This window comes from Marmota marmota, unplaced genomic scaffold (genome assembly GCF_001458135.2).
Source record: "Marmota marmota marmota unplaced genomic scaffold, marMar, whole genome shotgun sequence".
In the NCBI taxonomy this organism is placed as follows: domain Eukaryota; kingdom Metazoa; phylum Chordata; class Mammalia; order Rodentia; family Sciuridae; genus Marmota; species Marmota marmota.
Window position 1 is genome coordinate 29,876,891 of NW_026000082.1, and position 14,320 is coordinate 29,891,210.

The 14,320-nt window shown below is 43.9% G+C and overlaps 1 protein-coding gene across 2 annotated transcripts; it reads right to left on the reverse strand.

The window, feature by feature from the left end:
• Positions 1-1,418: 1,418 nt before the first annotated feature.
• LOC107141977 (toll-like receptor 12) lies at positions 1,419-5,083 on the reverse strand. 2 transcript variants are annotated; one of them, XM_015485301.2, is made up of 3 exons: positions 4,539-5,083; positions 3,274-4,425; positions 1,419-2,946 (listed from the first exon to the last, which is right to left on the reverse strand). In XM_015485301.2, the coding sequence occupies exons 1-3, from the start codon at positions 4,554-4,556 to the stop codon at positions 1,681-1,683; spliced, it is 2,436 nt and encodes an 811-aa protein (XP_015340787.1). In that variant the 5' UTR covers positions 4,557-5,083; the 3' UTR covers positions 1,419-1,680. The 2 variants fall into 2 exon arrangements, with proteins under 2 accessions (XP_015340787.1, XP_015340786.1); XM_015485300.2 differs by having other exon boundaries at positions 1,419-4,425; positions 4,539-5,076.
• Between the last annotated feature and the right edge of the window lie 9,237 nt (positions 5,084-14,320).

Genomic DNA, 14,320 nt, shown 5'->3' on the forward strand with positions numbered 1-14,320 from the left:
AAGTTCCCAGTTTCCACAGTTTAGTCCCTAAGAAAGTCCCTAAGAGTCCAAGTGCCCTGCCCAGTGTCATACAGAAATAAGCAACAGAACCTGAATAAGACTTGGGTTCTCTCTAGTTCAGCATCCATCAGAGTTTGGTTTATAAGCATTCTGTACGCTGTTGTCTATCAGAACCCTTTCTCAGCTGGGCCAGCAGTAGGCTCCAAGAGTGCAGAGATGACTCAAACAAACCTAGTCCCTGCCTCCAGGATCTGATCTCCAAACTTTCCCAATCAAGCTCTCCTATGAGTTTAGGAACATTAGAGAACACATATTTCCAAGGTATGTATATTTATTTATAAAAGATACACATGTAATAATATCTTCTATAGAATATTTGTAATGCATGATTAGGTCCTGGTCTCAGTGTTTCAGACATATTAACTCATTTAATTCTCACAAAACCCTTTGATAGAGGGTGTAATGCTATTCCATAATACAGAATTTGAAACTGTGGTACAGAGAGGTTAAGTAACACACCAACGCCTCCTGGTTGAAAAGCAGGGCATCTAGCTTCAGAATAAAGTGAGAAAAAAAATAAAGATAAATAGAAGTTATAACATTTTCTTTCCAAAGCCCAATAGGTCATCTTGTACACCCCACTTTGGAGACACTGCTCTAGGGGCTCCCAGGTCTGCAGTCTGTCCTTTGAGACAGAGAGGTACAGGAAGTTATGAGAGCCCAGAAGCAACAGCTTACCCAGGTGGGAGGTCTCTGAAGGCTTCCAGAGAAAATAATACCTGAGATGAAACTAAACGAATGCTTAGGAAAAAGGGCTGGGTTTGTGGCTCAGTGGTAGAGCACTTGCCTAGCAGTCATGAGGCACTGTGGGTTTGATCCTCAGTACCACATTAAAAAAATAAAATACAGGTATAAAAAAAAGTGTAATCAAAAAACAAAATGCTTTGGAGGTCCCCAGGGAAAAGGTGTTCTTCAGTAAAGAGCAGTAGGTGCAAAAGCCCAGAGGCAAGAGCACATGTTATTCTGGGAGTCACAGGTGGGTTATCTTAGTTAAGCACAGTGGTACTCGGATACTCAAAAGATTTGAACACGACTTCATATTTTCAAGGAGGGAACAGGCAAGCAGTCTGTGGCCTCCTAGGCAGTGTCCCAGCTTTTAGTCCTCAGCTACCAATCCCTCTATAATCCCAGGTGGCAAAAGAGGCCTTGTGCCCCTTGAAGATCTGATTGAACTTAGCCTAGTCCCAGATTCCACAGTTTCAGAATGTCCAGAGCCCTCCCTCCTTCCCTGCATGCTTCATAAAATCCCAGCCTTATTTTCTTTGTGCTGCAGTCTCTGTGACTCAAGTTCCTTTGCCTTCTGCCCCATGTGGGTTTTCATTTAAAAGTAAATAAATAAATAAAAATCAAGTCAAGTATTTCATGGACTTGGTAAATTTACTGGAGGATTTGGAGATGTTGAAATCACATCACAAACAGCAAGGCCACCTGCCATTTTCCAGATATTCTCCTTCGGCCTCCAGAAGCTCCCGAAGTCTGGGTTGCCAACATTTGGTCCTCCTGGTGCCTGCAGAGCCCCATCCCACTGGAAGCTGGGTTCAGATTCACGGCCCCATATATCACTCTCTCCCTGCAAGGCGGCTTGCCTTCCCTACCTCTGCCCTAAAACAGGCCCCCGTTCTACCTGCACCGGGGCTGCCCCAGCCTGCCCCTCAACCAAGCCCAGAAGCTGTCCTTTCCTTCATCTTCTTTGGGCCATACGCAATAGTCTCCTCGGCGGAGCAGCCGGGCCAGTCTATGGTAGCGGGGGAGCTGGTGGCGGGAGACCGGCTCCAGGAAGATCAGCAGCAGCACTGGGGGGTGAGGGGCAGCCAACAGGAGTGAAGTGGCCAAGCGGAGCTCCAGACGGCAGCGAGGTGTACGTAGGGCCCGGTGACTCAGCACACAGAGTGTGATTGGGCTGCTGGCCATGCTGTCTGCCACATTGTCGACCACATCCTTGCCTGGCTCAAAATCGCGCTCTGGGAGGCAAAGACGCAGGCCCTGGCCCTCCGGAGGGCAGCCCTCTAGGGCAGGCAGCAGCTCCTGCACCACCCAGCCCTGATCTTGCCTACAGTGAGACACGAACACATCATAGAGGAAATTCTTGCCCTCATTCTTCTGACCCCTCAGGCCCTGGAACCAAGCCCTGAGCAGGGCCTGGAGATAGAGGACCCAGGAGTTCCTGGCTTCCTGTAGAAGGGGCAAGGAGATCAGAAGAAGCAGGAAGGCGAAGCTGCCCCCAAAGAGTTTCAACTCCAAGGCCTCCTGGCAGTGGTTCAAGAGAAAGGGGAAAAGAGGATGCTTGGAGCCACCCCCTGATTCTGCAGGGCACAGCTGTGGTGGTTGTACCCACATGTATGTTCTGGGGGACCCTTCAAACCAGGGCTCCAGCCATGCATTGGCACACCGGCAGGCCAAGGACGAAGTCAGAATGTACACATATTGGGGCATCTGAGGACTCCGCTCCTGTAGACCACCATCCAGCACAAGGCCTTTCTCCCAGTCTAGCACTAAGACCTGGAGACTGCCTAAGCCCTGGAAAGCGGCAGCAGACAGTGTCTCCAACCCTGTTCTGGCCAGCTGCAGCACCCGGAGCCGTGGCAGCTCACCCACCAGCTCCTGGAGCTGCACTGGGCGGGGCCGAGCTCTGTACTTCAAGGCATCCAGCTTCAGCTCCTGGAGGTTGGGCAGCCCTGTAATGCAGCAGGGCCTGGGGCTGTGCCCATCTCCGCGTACCTTCAGGGACTGGAGCCCGGGAAGCTGCCAGAGGAAGAAGTTGGAGGTGTCCTGAGAGCAGAGGGCCTCCAGGCTACTGCCAAGAAGGGTGAGTTGACGAAGGGCCGGGAAGATTTCCGAGATGTTCTGGGTCTCCAGGTGCAGTCCCCAGCCATCTAAAGTCAGAGTCTCTAAGATTGGAAAGACATTAGGAAACAGCTTCCGGTGCTTCATGCCTGGGACTGCCTGAAGCTCCAAGCTGGTCAGCCTTTCAGGCAGGGACAATGCTACCCCAGCAGGGGCAGAGGGGAGCTGCAGTCTCAAGTGGTGCAAACTCTCTGGGCCCCAGAAGCCCCAGGTTGGCCTAAACAATATGTGGGTGTTGAGAAGGTTTAGAGTGGTCAGTGAAGGCAGAGGAGCCAGCCAGCCCCCACCCAGGTTTACCAATGGATTTCTACTCAAGTCCAAGATCTCCAGCCTCCATAGGTCCTGGAATACCTCGCCCTCCAAGCTCACCAGCTGGTTTCTCTGAAGTAGCAGCTCCCGCAGGTGGGACAAACAAGAGAAGGTGGCTGGGGACAAGGCGAGCAGCCCATTGTCAGACAGATTCAGGGTCCACAGTCCTGACACAAATCCTGTCTCATTCGTGCACAGCCTGACCCTCTGCAGTTGGTTTCCAGCCAGGTTCAATCTCTGAAGCCTGGGCATGGCAGCCAGGAAATTTGGTGGCAGAGCAGTTAGGCCACCGTTCTGAAGAACTAAACTCTGCAAGCTGTGGCAGAAAGCCAGGGCTTCCAGAGTTATGTGCCCTATCTGTTTGTTTCCCACCTGCAGTTCCTGCAGCTCAAAGTGAGCCACTGTCTCAGCAGGCAGCTCAGCCGTGACAGTGAATAACACCGACAGACTCTTGAGCTTCTGCAGTCCCAGACTCAACACTGCAGCTGCATCCATCTTTGTGTGATCCAGATGCAAAGTCCCCAGCCTGAGGCCCTGGAGGGCCCCAGGACTGGCCATCTTCAGCTGCCAGTTGAATGATAGATCCAATACATCCAGGGTCCGGGCATCCCCAGAGAAGGGACTATGAGCCAGATCTGGGAAGATGTCATCCAGTTCCCCCACATCCTGAAGGCAGCTGTACCTGACAACCAGCTGGCGTAGACTGGTAGGCAATTGGATACTCGAGTTCCTGTCCAGACAAGGGCCCAAGAAATTGAGTTTTTGGAGGGATCTCAGGTCATCAAGGGCATTAGGGTGTAGGAAGAGGTAGTTCTTAGACTGAGGAGCCATAAAAGAGAGCTCCTGCAGCTGACCCAGGCCTCGGAGAGCTCCTGGCAGGAGTCGGGTAAGACGCAAATTCAACCCCAGAACCTTGAGTCCAGGGTAGTTGGACAAGGCATCCTGGGGCAGAACAGAAATGGAACCAGCAAGACAGAGCCCCTCCACACTCTGAGGCACAGCTTCCAAGGCCTGTGTCAGGTTGGTCACCTTGGTGCATACAGCAAGGAGGGGCAGTCTGGAATTCAAGGGGCAGTTCAGGAAGAAGCGGGAGACCAGGGGCAGCCAGGAGCCTTCCGTCACTAGGCAATTGGAAGCAGTCCAGCCAGCAATCAGAGGAAGTGACAGGAGCAGACTGTGTAGCAGCAAGTGCCCAGCCATCCCAGCACCAGCCTGATCCACAGAGAAACAGAATCACAGAATCAAAGCCTCTCAGCAACCCTCCTTTTTGCAAATAAACCCCATCCCACCCTCTCCTTCTCTACATGCACATGCACAGTACTTACAGCAGTGGCAAGTTGCATATCCTCAAGTGCCTGGGAGGCCTGGGAGCAGAGATAGAGGACCACAGTGCTTCCAGACTATAAAACTGTTGGGGAACTGAGTGGGAGGGTGGGAACAGAATAGGAAATGCTTATAGCTGAAACTCCAAGGGCAGGGAAAGGAAGTACACTAGTGCAGAAGTGGGCCCAGGTCTCACTTCTCTGTTGTGAGAAAGCAAGCAGTGCTTTTAAGCATAAGATCTAGAGCCAGAGAGCCAGGATTTCACTCTGTCATTAACCTGAGCAGGGCATTTCATCTCTCTGAGCTTTGGTTTCCTCATCTATAAAATAAACCTACTAACACCTGCTTCATAGGGTTGCTGCAAATAATAAAAGGGGGTCAGAAAGGGTTTCTCGCCTCATCACTTCCTTTACTACTTCCTCCTTTGACTCCTAAGAGAAAGAAGTTCTTGAGTAAATTACAAAGCAGATGTTTTGGAAGCAAAATAATATATCAAAATGATGCCACTGTGGACATCTTGCAACATTCCACATGGAAGATTCCAAAACCTTGAGCTTCACCTGAGAGGACTAAAAGGCCCTTGTAGTCTAGGGCAAGGTAGGAAGGTCTTCATGGCCTTGACCTTGACATGCACTCCCAAGATGGAGGCAAGACCCAAGGGAGGACAGAAAGAGAAAAAGGAGTTTTATGGTTATATCAAAGTTGCAGTAAACTGTTTCAATACAAGCCAACATATGTTCATAATTTTAAAAATAATGAACTGACAGAAGATAAATTCCTTGACTTAAAAAAGGTATCTATCCCAGATCTGTAACAACTATAATTCTTAATGGTGAACCAACCATTGCCTTAATTGAAAGCCAGGAATGAGATAATTATTAGTATTTCTGTTCAACAGTATAATGGAAGTAGGTCTAAGCCAAGGAAATAAGCAATAAAACAAATTAAAACTTGAAAATTAAAAGATTTTAAAGGAAGAAACACTAGGTTAAGATGCTGATTGTCTACACAGGAAATCTAAGAATTTCTAAAAACAGATTATTAACACTAAAGAATATTTACCAAAGATGCTGGATACTAGACATATTTTTTAATGTTCTAATGCATTAGTGCCTTAGTTTAGGTCTCTATAGAAACTAGCACATTCAAATTAATATTTTTCTAGCAATTTTTTGGGCAAAAGGACTGATCAAAAAGATGTTAACTGGTTTGGGGTATCACAAAATAGTTCAGAAAAGTTGGCCAGATTGACAAGCACAGGAACTGTCTCCTTTCCTAAAATTGAATGGATAAGATTGGGAGGAGTTACTAGGTCCTAGAAGGAAAGGGAGTTTTGTTGTAGGATTAGCTACCTTGACAAGAGCAATGACATTTGGTCAAGTAATGAAACCAACCTGAGGGGACATCATAGGAAGGAAAAAAGAATCCCAAATGTCCTGATATCTCCTTGCCACACACTCTTTATCTCTCTCTTTCTCTCTCCTCCCTCCCTTTGATCTCTTCCCAGGATGCTCCATTGGCCCTAGAACCAAAGAGAAGAAAAACCTTAACATAATTCATTCAGTTCAGCTTCTCTGAGCATAGAGCCAAATGGAGACAGAAAAGTGTATATAGTCAGAAAAACTAAAGAAACACAGCAGCAATACCACTGACAATTAGAAAATGCACTCTGATAAATAATAATAATAATAATAATAACAAGGATTTGTAGATAAATGGAGCAGAATATAGTCCAAAAATAGAACTAATCATATCTATTCCCTGATTTATAAAAGACACCTATTTAATTCCATTTATCTTATCCAAAACAACTCAAGATGCATTATAAGTCTAATCATAAAAAAGAAAACAATAGATAGGAATGGTGGCACATGCCTGTAATCCCAGCAGTTTAGGAGTCTGAGGTAGGAGTTTCATGAGTTCAAAGCCAGCCTCAGTAACTTAGTGAGTCCCTAAGCAACTTAATGAGACCCTGTCTCTAAGTAAAATGTAAAAAGAGGGCTATGGCAGAGTACTTGCCTAGCAGGTATGAGGCACTGGGTTTGATCCTTAGTACCACATAAAAATAAACAAATAAAATAAAGCATGCTGGCCATCTTCAATTAAAAAAAAAATTTAAATGTAAAAAGAGCTGGGGGTGTGCTTCAGAAGTTAAGCACCCCTGGGTTCAATCTCTGGTGCCAAAAAAATAAAACAATAAATCTTCTAGGTGAAAACAGAATATTTTTATGGTCTTGAGATGGGTAAAATTTTCCTAAATAGGCCACAAGAATTACTAGCCACAAACTTTTCCATAATTAACTTCATTAAAATTTGGAAAATGTGTTCATTTGAAAATGTGACTAAGAAAGTGCAAAGAAAAGTCTTGCACAGGAGAAGATATTTTTAATACATATGCTTAACAAAGGACTCAAAGTGTGGGATATATAATAAATATAAATCAGAATCACACATGGGCCAAAAAAGAAACCATAATGAAAATTAGCAAGTGCTTTAATTGAATAATAACAAAAATCCACCAAAACAAAATTTGTAGGATAAACCTAAAGCAATGTCTGTGAGGAAAATGTACGACCTTATTTATCTGTGTTAGAAAACAAAACAGTGAAAGTCAAAAATTAGTGAACCAGGCAAGAGCCTCAAAAATTTAGAAAAGAAATAATTCAAAAATAAGAAGATTCTCACTGCCTCCATTATGCAGCAACATATCAAACTAGCCCCCCTACCACAAACAAATATAAAACTGGACCAAATAATGACATAACTACTCTCAGATACAGGGACATCAGCTCATTGTATTTGTGTAACTGAATAGCACAGACTGGGCATTCTGTAATAATCAGAAATTTATTTTTTACAGTCTGAGGCTGAGAAGTCTGAGATAAGACACTGGTGGGTCTGGTGGTCAGGTGAGGACTGCTCTCTGCTTCGCTTCCAAGATGGTGCCTTATTGCTGGATCCTTCAAAGAGAAGAACACTGTCATCCCATGCACAGCCAGAAAAGCAAGATAGCTAAACACTATGTGAAGCTTTTTTTTTTTTTTTTAATACAAGGGCTTAATCTCATTCCCAAAGGAGGAGTTTTGGGCCTAAACACCTCCTAAAAGATCCTACTCTTAATACTATTACATTGGCAACATTTAAATTGTGTAGGAGACACATTGAAACCATAAAGATGAACATCCCTGAGAGAAGGGAAACAAAGGATACTAGCTCTACAGTTGCCCTGACTTTCTACCTGTAGTCATTTACTGATCCCCAGCAGAAAAGGGTGGGGGTAGGGGAGGGAAGGCAACAGTATTTCTGAGCTGAGAGAACACAAGGTCAAGACAACTACATCTGTGAACCAGAGTACAGGAGAGGAGGGAGATACAGAGAGCTCCAGAAATTTCTAGAAATCTGCATCAGGTCCCCCAGATGTTTGGACTAAATGCTAAGTTGAATGTTTCTAGGATGAAACACCACAGGACTAGGCAAAGAATAACTGTTGGAGAGCTGTAAGATTAAAATTTTCCAGAGTTCTTACAGGGTTGGGATATGCTCAAGTCTGGCCAGCCAGATATGAGAGACATAGTTGAATATGCAGAGCAACTAGTAGAGAACAATTAGGTTACTCCTTCTAATACAGTTAACATAGCCTAGAGCATAGCCTTAAAAGTCTTGAAATTATTAAGATGATCCACAGCTAGCTGTCTGCCCAAACTTTAACATAATTTTTAAAGGAAAACAACAAAGTCCAGCTTGTCCATAATGTAACATTTACAATGCCCAACATCTAATAAAAATTATAAGATGTTTAAAAAAGGAAAATGAGACTTATAACCAAGAAAAAAATAATCAGTACAAACACACCCAGAAATGACAAAGATGATGGTGTTAGCAGACAAAAATACTAAACTAGCTAGCAAAAATATTTTGGTATGCTCAAAGATTTAAAAGAAAATATGAACATAATAAGAGAAAGGGAAAATGATTCTTAAACTAATGAAACTTCTAGAACTGAAAAATTACATTTCTGAAATTATAATTTCACTGTATAGGGTTAAAAGCAGGTTACACACTATAGAAAAAAATGATTAGTAAACTTGAAGACCTAGAAATAGAAACTATCCTGCCAGACGTGGTGGTGCCTTTAATCCCACCTATTTAGGAGGCTGAAGTAGGAGGATTGAAAATTCAAGACCAGCCTGGGCAATTTAGCAAGATTCTGTATGAAAATAAAAAATAAGGGCTGGGGTTGTGGTTCAGTGGTAAAGTGCTTGCCTAGCACATGTGAGGCACTGGGTTCTATCTCTAGCACCCCATGAAAATAAAACAAAATGTATTTAAATAAATAAAGGTACTGCACCCATTTAAAACTAAAAAGATATTTTAAAATAAATAAATTAATTAAAAGAGCTCGGTTTGTGGTTCAGTAATAGAGTATCCTGCTTTTTATCCCCAGTACCAAAAAAAAAAAAAAAAAGGAGGGGGGGAGAAGAAGGAGGAGGAGGAGAATTATTATTTTAGTTACCCTGATGGATAGAAAGAAAAAGCAAACAATCAACAGCAAAAAAAAAAAAAAAAAAAAGAGAAGGATACTGAATTAAGTCAAATGGAACATGGATGAGTTATTGGAAAACAGAAGTGAAATAGACCATAAGAAAAAGAAGAACTTCACATATATTTGCACTTTCTTTCTTGATGTGCCGTATGGATTTTATATTAGCTACTGTACTTCATCAATTCTGAGATGCTCATTTGTTCATATTTTAACACCTTTGAAAAAGGGCTGCATCCCACAATTAAAATCACATTGGTATTGCTGGTAACCAGGCAACATTCTTAATTACTGTTGCGTGCACATTTGCTTCGTTGGCCATAGCTGTTCATCTTATTATCACTTCAGTTGAGCTATGCAGATTATTAGTACTACCCATTTTAGGTTAATTGTCTTTTTAACTGTTCTAAAAAATATCACACTATAATTCCACCTTGAAATAAAAAGATACTCTATGTGCAAAAGGGCATGGAAAGATAGTAGTGAGGCAGATATTTTTTGTTGGGGAAATAATGTAGGAGGAATTGAAAGTAGGACTATAATATAATTTATGGCACAGAATATATAATTTTGAGACAGGATAATGGTATTACCAGAGGAATGACCATCACTCACAGACTGTGAACTTGCAACAGAATATATAGTTACTTATGGAATTTGGGTTGACTTCTTCGGGGATGGATAAACAAGTTAACAGTTTTTCAAAAGATGGTTGTTTAGCTGGGCATATTGGCACATGCCTATAATTCCAGTGGCTCAGGAGCCTGAGGCAGGAGGATTGTGAGTTCAAAGCCAGGCTCAGCAATTTATTGAGGCCCTAAACAACTTAATGCTACCTTGTTTCAAAACAAAATATAAAAAAGGGCTGGGGATGTGGCTCAATGGTTAAGTCTCCCTGGGTTCAATCCTCGGTACAAAAAGAAAAAAAGATGGTTGGTTGTATTATACTTGGCAGAAAGTTTAAATAGGAGAGTAAGTATTGAAGGAAAGGGATATGTCAATGGACAGACAAAGGGTAGACCATAGTAGGCACTTGTTTTGCATATAGCACTTAGACTCCTCTCCTAGTCCTATTTGGTAACCATGTGCATCTTGCTACGTATGGGTGGTTAAGTGCTACTACTTGGAGTCTACCACTCTAGGATCCTGCTGTCTCCATTGAAATCAGGAAGCAAATGCTATTTTTTACTACTACTCCCAGCTTCACAGAGAATAGCTACAGCAGTGTCTTTAAAAAAAATGACAGGGTTCCTCTCACTAATATATTTCTCAATTTCTCCACAAAAGGATTGTTTTCTGGGTTCATTCTGGGTGTATAGTTAGCGGGTGTGAAACACATTGCACATGGAAATGTACTAATCTCCCTTCTAGTTTAAGGAAGTTAAGGCATCTTAACATTGTTTAGTAGACCACCATTTAGTCTAAGTTCCAGTCAATCAATCAAGAATGATCAGAATCTTCTTACTACTGAAATTAGCCTGCTGAAATAAGAATCTCTAGTAAATGCATTCATATCCATAAATTCAGTCCAATCTGAAATTATAGTACTTGATCCTTGGTCTAGCACCCTCAGGGTCTATTTCCACATGTGTTCACAGCCTAACTTTACCCCTATTTGCCTCTCCTCTTGAGTTTGTCTTGGTAATTTGCCCTCTAGGTACACTGGGGTCTGATTCTAGTTCTACATCACTGGACCACAAAGAAAATGCTTCTTTATTTGTAATTAAAAAAAAAAATTTAGTACCAGGGATTGAACCCAGGGGCAAACTCTACCACTGAGCCACATCCCTGGCCCTTTTATGTATTTTCTTTAGAGACAGGGTCTCACTGAGTTGCTCAGCACCTCATCAATGCTAAGCCTGGCTTTGAATTCGAGAACCTCCTACCACAGCCTTCCAAGCTGCTGGGATTACAGGTATGTGCTCCTATGCCCAGCAAAGAAGATGCTTTTGCTGTGTCCCAGATCCATCTCCTTTCTCTTCTCTGCTCTGTATCACAGATGGGCTGATGCCTTCTAGTTATATTTCCTGACTTCTGGGTGAATGAGAGGTTGGAGTAGAAAGGGAGGTGATGAGACATTTCTCCCCTTCCTTCTCTGCTTTGGTGGCAACTCATCAGGGTCTCCACACCCTGAAGGACAGACCTGTCAGAGTTCCAGCTTCCATTAGCTGACTCTAGGCTCTGGGCTTCTAAGTAATACAACCCCTTCTCTTTATTCCTGCCTCTGCAAGAAATGTGAGGCTTTTTTCAATCACAGTCATAAAAGACCCTTAGCTTTTAGGTGGACACTTGGGCTGAAGAGTCAGGATATGAGCTCCTACAGTGTAATTAGAAGCAACTACCCCACTTCGCTCTTGAAGTCTCTGTGCTATTCATGCTGCTATATAGCAATGACCCCTCAGCCTTATGGCCTTGCTGTTAGTGGACACTTCATTTTAGTTGACTACAAGTTCTAATTTAATTGGCCATTTCACCAATGTGTGCTTGATCTGTCAGAGTCCCATTGCTTAAAGCTGAATTTCTCACTGCCCTTGGTTCCAACATACAAAAATAACGAATTCTCGGCTCACCCTCTGGTCCTAAGGGTCTGTGGTCATCAGGCACTTCTTGTACAAAGTTCTGTATCAGGCAGGTTTTAATTATATGCAACAGAATGTGAATCTGGCTAATTAAAGCTGAAAAGAAACTTATAATAAAGATTTTGGTTAGCTCATGGAATCTTCAGGGATATTGAGAAGTACCCATAGAAACACACAGCCAAAAACTAGAGCCCAAATCATGCTATAGAATTGATCCAGTGGGAACACCAGTTCTGCTGCTGGTGCTAGCTTGCCCTGCCAGTCTCCCCAAAATTAGACACTGGAGCTGCTGCTGGACTAGAAGCCAGGCATAGCTACCTTCTGCCCCTTCCTACCCATGACCAAAGAGACATTCTGCTTGGTCCCTGCTATTTAAAGTTGTATCTTCCGATTCACAGTCAGGGTTAGATGTCCCTGATTGAAGAATTCTATTCCTGGGTTTGCACCACAGAAAGCAAGCCTTTGTCATTTTTTGGTCTTTTCTAATGAGAAGCATGTTCTACCTCCCTGTGGGTAGAACTCTCCTCTCCCAAAAGAAACAGAAAGAAGATGTGGATGACAGATAGCCAAAAAAAATTCACTACCCTGCATGAAATGCATTGAGTTCATTGTGGGTGGGAGGATGCTTCTTACTCCCTCCTGATGTTTCCTTCCATGTGAAGGAAACTCCATCAGTATAATCCCCTTGCCTTCACACCATCACACCTCCTTGGGTATGATGTAATGATATCCTGGGGGAGTCAATGGGGGTGTGTTAACTCTCTGCCTTCCTCTTTCCTTTCCCTGTGGGAAGACTCATTTTATGAAATACTTTGTGGATTGTTACTCCTCATATACTATTGGGGCCCCCTCCCCAAAACCTCCATTTCCTCACATTCAAGGCTCCCTGATTCAACCCAGGCCCTTCTGGCTTCCTGGAAGACAGACTTCTTTCTTTTAAAAAAATGTTTTTATTAGTACATTATAGTTATAAATAAGAGTGGAGTTCATTTTGACATCATCGTACATGCATGGAATTTAATTTACTCCATTTCAGTCCTTGGTGCCTCCTGTTCCCTTCCTCCCTCCCTTTTGTCTACTCTACTGATTGGAAGACGGATTTCTAAGAAACCCAGGTAATCGCCCTCACTAACAGCTGTCAACCACTCCACAAATATAAACTCTACTGGAACAAATGTACAGCCATTCCATGGGTAACCACATTAGAACTCTAAATAAAAAGAAGCAGCGCAGCTCTGCCCACCAGTTCCAATGGTTTTCACTTGCCTGAGTTCCCATCAGTTCTTGTCCCAACACTAAACATTTTTTTCTTAAACCTGCCATTTTTTGCAACTTCCTAAGCACCAGATATCTTGATAAGCACTTTAAACCATATCACCAGCAATGTTTTATTACCAGAATCCCCCCTTTTTTTCACTTCCCCAGAATTCCTTTCTCTTATAAAAAGAACATTTGTTGAGACCACACTAGGCACCATACTATGCCCTCTTTTGATCCTCATGACCCAGCTTTTGTATGTATGTGTCCCACCCCTCCCCCAATTCTCCAAAGGAAGTTCTGCTGCCCAAGGAAGTCCAGGGATCTGCCATGGGCCCCAGGGTAGTTGGTTTCCTTCTCCTCAGAAGGAGAAAATGTCTTGGTTACCACTTCCCCATTTAGGTTTCCAGGGGCCAACTGGGGTTTGACTACCAGATCCTTTATTCTTATTATTGCCTTTGTGGCTTTGGGGTTTTCGGGAGCAATTGCCAGGTATCCTTGAGCAAAAGATGCCCCTCTTTCCTGATATGTCAAACATCACAAGGAGAGATGGAGGAGTCCAGCTAAGAGCCATCCAATGAGGAGATACTCACTGATTCGCAGAACAAATGGGGAAGCAAACAGGGCAGCTGGGCAGAACTTCCAGAGAAGATCTTGCCCCAGAGCTGCAGAGCCAGCAGCCTCAGCCCTCTGGGAAGTGAAAGTGCCAGGCCAAAAGTGGGCTCAGTTGAGTTTTCTGAGTGAGTTTCTTTCTGTTTTGTGTCCTGAAATAAAAATAAACTTGGATTGCACAAGTAGAATTTGTGGGAAGGCAGGGGGTATATCTTAAGGAAGCCTAAATCAGCCAGGTCTAGAGGACTAGAGCCAGAGAGAGGATGCATCAGAGACATACCAATATCTGTCTGTCTGTCTGCCTCTCTCTCTCTCTCCCCACTTTCTCCTGAACGGCCATCTCTGCTTTTACATGTTATGGCTGGTGATGTCCACGCTCCCAAAGAAACACCAGGCTGAATCCAAACCCAAGGCCAGCTTTGGGGCAGTGGGGGGAGGGCAGAAATGCCACCCCTTCCTAAACTGGACCACCCACCACCCCCAGCACACTTTCTTGAGGTCCTTCCTCTGCTGGCTGCAGAAGTTGGTGTTCACCCTCATGCACATCACCCCAGGGATCCACCATGGGGGCTCAGGAGGGCTGAAGCCAGCACCTTTCTTTCTAGGGGTGTTCTGAGAAATCCCTTTCCACATGGTTCCCTGTCTATATTGTGGACCTTCTTGCAGGTGGTGGGGTTCTACTCAGTCCCAGGGAAGGAAGCAAAAGATTCTCTCACTCAGGGAAGGGGCAAACCACACCAGTCTTTCATCCCCCCAAATGGAGTCACCTGGTCCTACTTTCACGGGGTCTCCTTTC